The 12,841-nt window shown below is 34.0% G+C and overlaps 1 protein-coding gene across 2 annotated transcripts in view; it reads left to right on the forward strand.

Annotated features, from left to right (window-relative positions):
- LOC149777640 (ZZ-type zinc finger-containing protein 3-like) overlaps positions 1 to 12,841 on the forward strand; it is a 37,329-nt gene that overhangs the window by 10,679 nt on the left and 13,809 nt on the right. For both annotated transcript variants that reach the window (XM_089938691.1, XM_089938692.1), the window contains exons 4-6: positions 2,612 to 2,708; positions 8,938 to 9,033; positions 11,611 to 11,784. In XM_089938691.1, the coding sequence (XP_089794817.1) occupies positions 2,612 to 2,708; positions 8,938 to 9,033; positions 11,611 to 11,784 (367 nt within the window). The remainder of the gene's footprint in view (positions 1 to 2,611; positions 2,709 to 8,937; positions 9,034 to 11,610; positions 11,785 to 12,841) is intronic.

Raw genomic sequence — 12,841 nt, forward strand, 5'->3', positions numbered from 1 at the left:
TGAAATCCTCTAGACCTGTAATGTAAGACTTCTATCAGTGTGTTTGAAATCCTCTAGACCTGTAACGTAAGACTTCTATCAGTGTGTTTGAAATCCTCTGGACCTGTAAAGTAAGACTTCTATCTGTGTGTTTGAAATCCTCTGGACCTGTAATGTAAGACTTCTATCAGTGTGTTTGAAATCCTCTGGACCTGTAAAGTATGACTTATGTCTGATTCAGTGTTTGAGTTTGAAATCCTGTACACCTGACTGTAATGTAAGACTTCTATCAGTATGTTTGAAATCCTCTGGACCTGTAATGTAAGACTTCTATCAGTGTGTTTGAAATCCTCTAGACCTGTAATGTAAGACTTCTATCAGTGTGTTTGAAATCCTCTAGACCTGTAATGTAAGACTTCTATCAGTGTGTTTGAAATCCTCTAGACCTGTAACGTAAGACTTCTATCAGTGTGTTTGAAATCCTCTGGACCTGTAAAGTAAGACTTCTATCTGTGTGTTTGAAATCCTCTGGACCTGTAATGTAAGACTTCTATCAGTGTGTTTGAAATCCTCTGGACCTGTAAAGTATGACTTATGTCTGATTCAGTGTTTGAGTTTGAAATCCTGTACACCTGACTGTAATGTAAGACTTCTATCTGTGTGTTTGAAATCCTCAAGACCTGTAAGACTTATGTGTGTTTGAAATCGTCTGAACCTGTAATGTGTTATGTATATTTGATTTAGATTCTTATTTTATTTAATTGTTTGTTAGTTTTGATTTTTCAGAGTTCCGTTACATGTTATTGTAATGTAATTTTATTAACTGGATTTGACATTTTTCAGAAATTCATTTTCCAGACATTCAATTAGTTTGACCTCACTGTTTTTCGTAAACACTAATAATAGAAATGTTGTTTCTAATGTTGACCTAGTTTCTGACCTTGATTCAGAACTAGTATAGGGTTCTTGTAAACAAATTTTTGTTTAAAATAAAGATTTATTCTTTCCCAGGTTTTAGTCAAGGCCATACTGGGAATATGTGGTGTCAGGCATGTAAAAAGCTTCTATCTTGTTCTAGAAACATGATCATGTGACCCTCATCTGGGAATCTGTTTTGCATCTTAAATTAGTGTGTAACTATTTCCTATAGAGAATTTGGAGAGTTGGGCTTTAAACCATTGACACGTAGAGGTGTTTTGTTGCGACCAGTTTGAGTTGAATTTTTTAATTTTTCTTCAAATTAGTTGGATTCTAAGAGATTATTTTTCCCCAGAAATACTTGTGCTCTAAATTAATTCTTGGACAAGGACAGTTATCAAAATTTACACGGAATTCAAACACTGGAACATTATTTTCTGCGATTCAGTAAAGAACTGTTGGCACATCAGGATGACACTGACCACATCATACGTTATCGCCTTCCATTTTGGATTTCATCGGGATTCAAACTCAGTTTCATTGGAATATTTTATTACTAGGACTTGAATTTTTTAATTCTTGGATTATTTTTGGATTTGATTTGTAAAATCACAAGTTCTTTTTCTCATCTTTACTTTGTTTTTGTTGGGAAATAAATTATTTGTTAAATTTTACAAAGCTTGTTGTGTTCACTCATGTCTTTTATGCGTTTTGTAAGAGCCTAAACGTAAGAAATTTAAGACTTCTATCAGTGTGATTGAAATCCTCATGGCCAGTAATGTAGGACTTTTTGAAATAACACATTATCTTATCATTTATTCTTTCAAGCAATATTGCAACATTTTTTAATAGCATTCAGACATTTTCAGCAGAAGTACTGTTGACAGGCCCACCAATCATTTTTGTTTTTATATTATCAATAGTTTCAAATATATCAGTTTGAAAAATAAATTTAAAAAACACTAAAATTGTAAATTATGCTTGCCTTGAGAATAATCCTGACCTCTGCAATAAGTCCCATCAAATCTCAGTATGAGTTGTGTAAAGTAAACTAGATTCATATATATTGCATACTACAGCCTTCTTTTAGGGGATAATTTACCACACAGTAACTCAGTTCTATATATAATAATACAATTTAATATATTTGAATCATAACTTAAATATTTGCATTTTAACTTCTTAAGTGGAGGTTGTTTGCCATTTTGTTAATGAATTTGTTTATTGCCATTAGTCATATGACTTACTTCTACATGTAAGTCATATGACTTAGTTATGACTTTGTTGGAGATTTTACATCCTGTTTAATAATTTGTAGCAGAAATACTGTTTTATGTCTTCATTGTTGACCAGTCTTACTTCTATAAGTTTGTTTCTGCAGTAATATATTTATGCATAGTAAAACATTGATCACTCGAACACTAATCACTCAAATACATTTACTCAAGATTGTAATTTCTGATTGGTCAGTAATTTGTCACTAGTCATATTTGAATGGTTAGTAATTTGACACTAATCAGCCAATCAGATGTCAGAATTTTGAATTGGGTTGGGGTTTAGTGTGAGAATATTCTTGAGACCAGGTTAGTCCTGGTGCTTAACCTTTTCTTACAATGAACCATAAAAACTTGACTAAAGCAGACTCGTTCTAAAGGAGTTTATGTTTCCCAAATTCTGATGTATAAATTACGCTGATGCAAATTCAATTTTCTAGACTGGAGGAGCTGTTGATACAGTATCCCTCGGAGGATGTAGAATCCAGACGATGGCAGAAAATTGCCACAGCTCTTGGCAACCGTACACCTCAACAGGTAGATACATTTGTGATTGTACCATAAATTTACTTTGTTCCCATGGAAAGAATCTCTTTCCATGTGAACATAGTCCTTTTCTCTATCATATTTATATTTCATCCGTATCTTTTTGCAAATATTATTTCACCATGTCCTCTTAGTGCACCATAGTGTTGCATATTAAAAGCACATAACTCAGTCTACTTTACATAACTCAGTCTACTTTACATATTGAGGGTGTTTTACCATCAGTAAGGGTGTTTTACCATCAGTAAGGGTGTTTTACCATCAGCAAGGTGTTTTACTATCAGTAAGGGTGTTTTACCATCAGTAAGGGTGTTTTACCATCAGTAAGGGTGTTTTACCATCAGTAAGGATGTTTTACCATCAGTAAGGGTGTTTTACCATCAGTAAGGGTGTTTTACCATCAGTAAGAATGTTTTACCATCAGTAAGGATGTTTTACCATCAGCAAGGTGTTTTACTATCAGTAAGGGTGTTTTACCATCAGTAAGGGTGTTTTACCATCAAAATGATGTTTTACCATCAGTGAGGGTGTTTTTCAAAATGATGTTTTACCATCAGTAAGGGTGTTTTACCATCAGTAAGGCTGTTTTACCACCAGTAAGGGTGTTTTACTATCAGTAAGGGTGTTCTACCATCAGTAAGGGTATTTTACCATCAAAATGATGTTTAATGGATGCAGGTCCAAGTTGATCAGGACTTTTTAATAATAATGTCAAATAGCAAAGTCAGGGAACAGATTGCATATGGTATTCTTAAACTTGGCCCAGTATTTATGTTAAGTTGAGGATGTTTGTGAACAGGGGCCAGATTGTTGTATTGGATTCCTCTTTACTTTAAACAAAAGAATTGGAACAAAGCATCTGGAGCAATGAGATTCCATTGAAAATATGGAAAATGTTTGAAAAAATAAAGCCTTTTTCTCTTTAACAATGTTTGCTTCATTCTGTAAGTTTTATCTCTATTTCCTGAAATTGGCTATAACTTATTGGCCACTGTCATCTGCAAGATAGTCTGATTCTGTTTTGATTTATCATGTGAGAGTTAAATAGAATCTAACTTGAATCGTTTGATATTTTTATACCAACTGGAAAAGGATGCCATAGTATGTAATACAATATACATCTGTTACATTTTCAACAAACCTATTGCATCTTCTCTTCAATTTTAAATGTGTTTTAATGACATTTTACTCAGACACATTGTGTTGATGACACTTTGCTCAGACACAATGTGTGTTGGTGACACTTTACTCAGACACATTGTATTGATGACACTTTACTCAGACACATTGTGTGTTGATAACACTTTACTCAGACACATTGTGTTTTGATAACACTTTACTCAGACACATTGTATTGATGACACTTTGCTCAGACACATTGTGTGTTGGTGACACTTTACTCAGACACAGTGTTTTGATAACACTTTACTCAGACACATATTACTGATGGCACTTTACAGACACATTGTGTGTTGATAACACTTTACTCAGACTGTGTTTTGATGACATTTACTCAAGACACATTGTATTCATGACACTTTGCTCAGACACACTGTGTGTTGGTGACACTTTACTCAGACACATTGTGTTTTGATAACACTTTACTCAGACACATTGTATTGATGGCACTTTACTCAGACACATTGTGTGTTGATAATACTTTACTCAGACACATTGTATTGATGGCACTTTACTCAGACACATTGTTGACAACACTTTACTCAGACACATTGTGTTGATAACACTTTTCTCAGACACATTGTGTGTTGATGACACTTTATTCAGACACATTGTGTGTTGATGACACTTTACTTAGACAAATTGTGTGTTGATGACACTTTACTTGGACACATTGTATGTTGATGGCACTTTACTTGGACAGTGTTGATGACACTTTACTTGGACACATTGTGTGTTGATGACACTTTACTTGGACACATTGTGTGTTGATGACACTTTACTTGGACACATTGTGTGTTGATGACACTTTACTTGGACACATTGTGTGTTGATAACACTTTACCTTTAAAAACTAAATGAATGAGGTAACTCAGTCATCTCTTATGGCCACCTTTCAAGTCAGTGCTGATGGTGCAAATATGCCATGAGATATGGTTGCCATTAGTAAGAATGCAAATATGCCATGAGATATGGTTGCCATTAGTAGAATGCAAATATGCCATAACATATGGTAGCCATTAGTAAGAATGCTATGGTTGCCATTAGTAGAATACAAATATGCCATGACATATAGTAGCCATTAGTAAGAATGAAACAATGTTGACCATATCAAACACCACTGAACAGAAATTGACCAAAATATGACCAGTATCATCTTGGCCTACCCCCCCCCCCCATTTAAATTATACAAATGATGTCAATCCACCATTAAATATGGCTGCCTAGACTAAAAAGAGACAAGCTGTTCAAACTGAACTGAAGGCATCCTAGCATAAATACCTTTTATAATTTTACAAATTATATCAATCTAATTAAATGTCTACTTTTAGTAAAAACACACAAATTTCAAATGAATTCTTAAAAGCTATTGAACAGAACTTGACCAAATTTGATAGCATCTTTGGATGAAGGCCTTTCAGACTTTACACATGATTTAGATCTACCATTGAATATTGCCACCTTTTCTTAGAAAAGAAAACCTTCAACTGACTTCTTTCAAAAACAGCTAAACATGATTTGACCAAATTTGATAAAAACCATTCTAGTTTAAATGCTTTCTAAATCTGTACTTTTGTTGCCAGTCACTGTCAGATATTGCTGCTGTTTCAAAAAATAAAAATGCTTCTTTGAGCGGTTTTATCTCAAAAACTGCTTGACAGAATTAAACCAAATTTACAAAAATTATAAAGGCCTTTTAATACTGGACAGATGCTGCTGTTGTGCCATCAAATATTGATGAAGATACAAATGACTCCAATGTGCCATCAGAAGATACAAATGAATCCAATGTGCCATCAAATATCAATGAAGATACAAATGATGCCAATGTGCCATCAAATATCAATGAAGATACAAATGATGCAATGTGCCATCAGATACAAGCGAAAATACAAATGACACCAATGTTCCATCAAATATTGATGAAGATACAAATGATGCCAATGTGCCATCAAATATTGATGAAGATACAAATGATGCCATTGTGCCATCAAATATAAATGAAAATACAAATGATGTTGTGCTTTGAAATGTTGATGAAGATACAAAAAGGAGAAACATTGAGCACTTTTCCTAAGAAATGTAATCATTAGAAATGAAAGAAATTTCTATTGTAGTGCATCCTTCAGGTTGAATTTTCTATTGTAGAGTATCCTTCAGGATGAAAGTTCTATTGTAGTGCATACTTCAGGTTGAAATTTCTATTGTGGAGCATCCTTCAGATTGAAATTTCTGTTGTAGTGCATCCTTCAGATTGAAATTTCTATTGTAGTGCATCCTTCAGGTTGAAATTTCTATTGTAGTGCATCCTTCAGGCTGAATTTTCTATTGTAGTGCATCCTTCAGGTTGAAATTTCTATTGTAGAGCATCCTTCAGGTTGAAATTTCTATTGTAGAGCATCCTTCAGATTGAAATTTCTATTGTAGTGCATCCTTCAGGTTGAAATTTCTATTGTAGTGCATCCTTCAGGTTGAAATTTCTATTGTAGAGCATCCATCAGGTTGAAATTTCTATTGTAGAGCATACTTCAGGTTGAAATTTCTATTGTAGAGCATCCTTCAGGTTGAAATTTCTGTTGTAGAGCTTCCTTCAGGTTGAAATTTCTATTGTAGAGCATACTTCAGGTTGAAATTTCTATTGTAGAGCATCCTTCAGGTTGAAATTTCTATTGTAGTGCATCCTTCAGGTTGAAATTTCTATTGTAGAGCATCCTTCAGGTTGAAATTTCTATTGTAGAGCATCCTTCAGGTTGAAATTTCTATTGTAGAGCACACTTCAGGTTGAAATTTCTATTGGTTGAAATTTCTATTGTAGAGCACACTTCAGGTTGAAATTTCTATTGTAGAGCATCCTTCAGATTGAAATTTCTATTGTAGAGCATCCTTCAGGTTGAAATTTCTATTGTAGAGCATCCTTCATGTTGAAATTTCTATTGTAGTGCATCCTTCAGGTTGAAATTTCTATTGTAGAGCATCCTTCAGGTTGAAATTTCTATTGTAGTGCATCCTTCAGGTTGAAATTTCTATTGTAGTGCATCCTTCAGGTTGAAATTTCTATTGTAGTGCATCCTTCAGGTTGAAAGTTCTATTGTAGAGCATACTTCAGGTTGAAATTTCTATTGTAGTGCATCCTTCAGGTTGAAATTTCTATTGTAGTGCATCCTTCAGGTTGAAATTTCTCTTGTAGAGCATCCTTCAGGTTGAAATTTCTATTGTAGTGCATCCTTCAGGTTGAAATTTCTATTGTAGTGCATCCTTCAGGTTGAAATTTCTATTGTAGTGCATACTTCAGGTTGACTGCAGGTTGAAATTTCTATTGTAGAGCATCCTTCAGATTGAAATTTCTATTGTAGAGCATCCTTCAGGTTGAAATTTCTATTGTAGAGCATACTTCAGGTTGAAATTTCTATTGTAGTGCATCCTTCAGGTTGAAATTTCTATTGTAGAGCATCCTTCAGGTTGCAATTTCTATTGTAGTGCATACTTCAGGCTGACTTCAGGTTGAAATTTCTATTGTAGAGCATCCTTCAGGTTGAAATTTCTATTGTAGTGCATCCTTCAGGTTGAAATTTCTATTGTAGTGCATCCTTCAGGTTGAAATTTCTATTGTAGAGCATCCTTCAGGTTGAAATTTCTATTGTAGAGCATCCTTCGGGTTGAAATTTCTATTGTAGAGCATCCTTCAGATTGAAATTTCTATTGTAGTGCATCCTTCAGGTTGAAATTTCTATTGTAGAGCATACTTCAGGTTGAAATTTCTATTGTAGAGCATCCTTCAGGTTGAAATTTCTATTGTAGAGCATACTTCAGGTTGAAATTTCTATTGTAGAACATCCTTCAGGTTGAAATTTCTATTGTAGAGCATCCTTCAGGTTGAAATTTCTATTGTAGTGCATACTTCAGGTTGACTTCAGGTTGAAATTTCTATTGTAGAGCATCCTTCAGGTTGAAATTTCTATTGTAGTGCATCCTTCAGGTTGAAATTTCTATTGTAGAGCATCCTTCAGGTTGAAATTTCTATTGTAGTGCATCCTTCAGGTTGAAATTTCTATTGTAGAGCATCCTTCAGGTTGAAATTTCTATTGTAGTGCATCCTTCAGGTTGAAATTTCTATTGTAGAGCATCCTTCAGATTGAAATTTCTATTGTAGAGCATCCTTCAGGTTGAAATTTCTATTGTAGAGCATACTTCAGGTTGAAATTTATATTGTAGTGCATCCTTCAGGTTGAAATTTCTATTGTAGAACATCCTTCAGGTTGAAATTTCTATTGTAGAGCATAGTTCAGGTTGAAATTTCTATTGTAGAGCATCCTTCAGATTGAAATTTCTATTGTAGAGCATCCTTCAGGTTGAAATTTCTATTGTAGAGCATCCTTCAGGCATCCTTCAGGTTGACATTTCTATTGTAGAGCATCCTTCATGTTGAAATTTCTATTGTAGAACATCCTTCAGGTTGAAATTTCTATTGTAGAGCATCCTTCAAGTTGAAATTTCTATTGTAGAGCATCCTTCAGGTTGAAATTTCTATTGTGGAGCATACTTCAGGTTGAAATTTCTATTGTAGAGCATACTTCAGGTTGAAATTTCTATTGTAGTACATCCTTCAGGTTGAATCTCTGTTGTTGAGCATCCTTCAGGTTGAAATTTCTATTGTAGAGCATCCTTCAGGTTGAAATATCTTGGTCTCTTGCATTTGGATTTTAATTAAGTCAGCCAAATGAACAATCTCAGGCAATTTTGGGATACATGTTTTCTATTCCACATGCAAATATCCATTTCAGTTTTAAGGATACAGAAAGGTGGTATTTCAATTTTGAGTCCACTCTGGAGCTTTTCAGAATTTAGAGATATTTCTTTTAACCTATTTTATTTCCTTTTCAATTTTCATGCCTTCTTTGCAACATGTAAAAGATGTTTTTATCCAAAAAATCATTTTTGTATTATCCTTATTAGAACATTATGTGATTGAAAAACTACCTTATGCCTTTGTGTGATAGTACTGAATGTTGTTTTTTTTTTTTTTAATTTGTCTCAATTTCAGGTTGCCAGTAGAGTCCAGAAATATTTTATCAAGCTTGCCAAGGCAGGTTTACCCATCCCTGGGCGTATGCCAAACCTCAGTCAGTACACTAAACGGGTATGTGCTCAGACTCATTATGGAATGCTTAAAGAAACTGTCCATGTATACAGCTTTCAAGAGACAGGCTTAAAACTTCTCAAGAGAGAGAAAAATGTTTTCTTTGTATTTTCCAGAATTATGTCCCTTGAAAAATACCCTTGAACTTCTATCCCATCTAGCTCTCATTCCCTTCCAATTATGTGTTATCATTTTTAACTAAGAAAGAATGGATTAATTTTAAAATATTTATTTGCTGAATCTTGAAAATTTTTAAATGGTAAATACTTCAGGATTGGGAAACATTTGTGTTGCATATATATCAGTCCCTTTTATTTATCAATAATGTAAAAAATATTCATTAACAAGATACGAAAAGAGATTATTATTATTATTAATGGTCCAAGTTATGTCAGGTGTATTGGGTTGAAATAATTTGCATGGTCCAAGTTATGTCGGGTGTATTGGGTTGAAATAATTTGCATGGTCCAAGTTATGTCGGGTGTATTGGGTTGAAATAATTTGCATGGTCCAAGTTATGTCGGGTGTATTGGGTTGAAATAATTTGCATGGTCCAAGTTATGTCGGGTGTATTGGGTTGAAATAATTTGCATGGTCCAAGTTATGTCAGGTGTATTGGGTTGAAATAATTTGCATGGTCCAAGTTATGTCAGGTGTATTGGGTTGAAATAATTTGCATGGTCCAAGTTGTGTCAGGTGTATTGGGTTGAAATAATTTGCATGGTCCAAGTTGTGTCAGGTGTATTTGGTTGAAATGATTTGTATGGTCCAAGTTATGTCAGGTGTATTTGGTTGAAATGACTTGTATGGTCCAAGTTATGCCAGGTGTATTTGGTTGAAATGATTTGTATGACAAACATACCAACTATATGTACTGATTTTATTTAATGATTTTGTAGCTCGCCAAAGTAAGAAATACTTGATTTCAGCTGTTCACATTTTTTCACAAGTTATCTGTTTCATCATAATTCATTTTACAGGTTCCTAAAGCAGTGAATTTTTCCTGTTGTAAAGCATTTGTCTTGACAATTTAAGACATTTTTTGTGTCAACCATGCAGGTCACTGAAACAGTGGAGTTCATCATGTATCATCAGACACAGAATACATGTAGAATTTGCTCTTGTAATTCAGTCAAAGAATCAAGCGACTTTGTCTTCACCTCAAGCAATAAAGTGAGCAAAGTTGTGCGATTCAAGGCAAAGTTTTGCAATCAGAGATTAGGTTTTCAGATTCAGGGCAAAGTTGTGCGATTCAGGGCAAAGTTTTGCGAATCAGAGATTAGGTTTTCAGATTCAGGGTAAAGTTGTGCGATTCAGGGCTTAGGTTGTGTGATTCACGGCAAAGTTTTGCTTGACTTCACCTACTCACTTAAACCCGTTGGTTCAAAATGCTTTTGATCGGTCAAAAATTGGTCATTTGCATTTTCCATCATTGATGTTAATGCTTACATTATTGCGAGAGTTTTATCAACTACTCTAGTAACCAATTTAACATTAATATGTTTATATATCTGATTTACCAGAAAAGAGCTGCACTTTGGATTTTTCCATTTTGAATCTTGCTGTCAGTAACAATTCAACTTAATATGCCTGCCATAAGGACAAACATGTTGTGTAATAATGTGGTCCATACAGTCATCATCTGTTTTTTTATTTCAATAATTCAAGTTTTAAGCTATCTACAATTATCAGACTTTGTATGTAAATTACAATACACAAGTGCAGAAGAAATTCATATATTTCAGGCATAAAAGGCCAAGGGTCAAGGCTGCTGTGAAATATTACTTAAATATTTAAAGTAATGATATACAAAAAAAATGGGTCTCATGATTTGAGGTATTTTAAACTAAACTTTGTGATAAACCTGCAATTCCACACGCAAGGTGCAACACAGTTTCATGGTGATTTGAAAATAATATTTAATTATGTTTGCCTAAACAAAAGTCTCCAAATACATTTATAACTTACTGTGAAGTCTGATTTTATGTAGGTCATTATTTAAATTATTTAGAAGTCATCTTTTGTTTGCCTTGTTTTGTAGTTACATGTTGTATTTCTACTTTTTACAGTGTGTTTTGTACAGTCACATGTTGTCATTTTATTTGTTCAGTGTGTTTTGTACAGTTACATGTCTTTTGCATTGTGTTCTGTACAGTTACATGTTTTTTTATTTTTTATTTTGCAATGTGTTTTGTACAGGTACATGTCTTTTTATTTTTGCAGAATGTTTTGTACAGTCACTTGTTGTCATTTTATTTTTGCAGTGTTTTGTACAGTTACATGTCATTTTTCGCAGTATGTTTTATAGTTACATGTCTTTTTTTTGCAGTGTTTTTTGCAGTTACATGTTTTCATTTTATTTTTGCAGTGTGTTTTGTACAGTTACATGTTGTCTTTTTTTTGCAGTGTGTTTTGTACATGTCTTTTTTTTTTCAGAATGTTTTGTATAGATACATGTCATTTTATTTTTGCAGTGTTTTGTACAGTTAATGTTGTCATTTTATTTTTGCAGAATGTTTTGTATATGTTTTTTTATTTTTGCAGAATATTTTGTACATGTTGTCTTTTTATTTTCAGTCAGGACATAGGCATCATCGATTTCACAAATTCTACTTCCAACCGTCAACATTCTTACAGTCCTATGAACCACCTGTGTACATGTCAGATGATGAGGATGCCAATAGTTATGGGGAAAGCAGTATGGAACAGGATTCACTATTTGATAACATGGAAGACAATCTGGAAGTATCAGTAAGTAGTCAGTCAGTATCTAATTATAAAATAAGTCTTGGATTTGAGGGTTTCAGGATGCAGCTGGTTTTTTTTTACTGCTGCAAATTAAAGTGAAACTAATAGTGTGTCAGCAGAGTCAGATAAAAAGATTTCATGATATTAATGTTGGGTTATTGAAATCGGTATAGTAGATTTGAACAGTTACCAGTGGCATGTTATCGGAGTCAGTAAAATGGATTTGAACAGTTACCAGTGACATGTTATAGGAGTCATTAAAATGGATTTCAGCAGTTACCGGTGACATGTTATAGGAGTCAGTAACATGGATTTGAACAGTTACCAGTGATGTGTTATGGGAGTCAGTAACATGGATTTGAACAGTTACCAGTGAAATGTTATAGGAGTCAGTAACATGCATTTGAACAGTTACCAGTGACATGTTATCGGAGTCAGTAACATGGATTTGAACAGTTACCAGTGATGTGTTATGGGAGTCAGTAACATGGATTTGAACAGTTACCAGTGATGTGTTATGGGAGTCAGTAACATGGATTTGAACAGTTACCAGTGACATGTTATCGGAGTCAGTAACATGGATTTGAACAGTTACCAGTGATGTGTTATGGGAGTCAGTAACATGGATTTGAACAGTTACCAGTGACATGTTATAGGAGTCAGTAGCATGGATTTGAACAGTTACCAGTGATGTGTTATGGGAGTCAGTAACATGGATTTGAACAGTTACCAGTGACATGTTATAGGAGTCAGTAACATGGATTTGAACAGTTACCAGTGACATGTTATCGGAGTCAGTAACATGGATTTGAACAGTTACCAGTGATGTGTTATGGGAGTCAGTAACATGGATTTGAACAGTTACCAGTGATGTGTTATGGGAGTCAGTAACATGGATTTGAACAGTTACCAGTGACATGTTATCGGAGTCAGTAACATGGATTTGAACAGTTACCAGTGATGTGTTATGGGAGTCAGTAACATGGATTTGAACAGTTACCAGTGACATGTTATAGGAGTCAGTAGCATGGATTTGAACAGTTACCAGTGATGTGTTATG

This window comes from Sinohyriopsis cumingii, chromosome 17, assembly GCF_028554795.1.
Source record: "Sinohyriopsis cumingii isolate HCF-2022 chromosome 17, ASM2855479v2, whole genome shotgun sequence".
NCBI lineage: Eukaryota > Metazoa > Mollusca > Bivalvia > Unionida > Unionidae > Sinohyriopsis > Sinohyriopsis cumingii.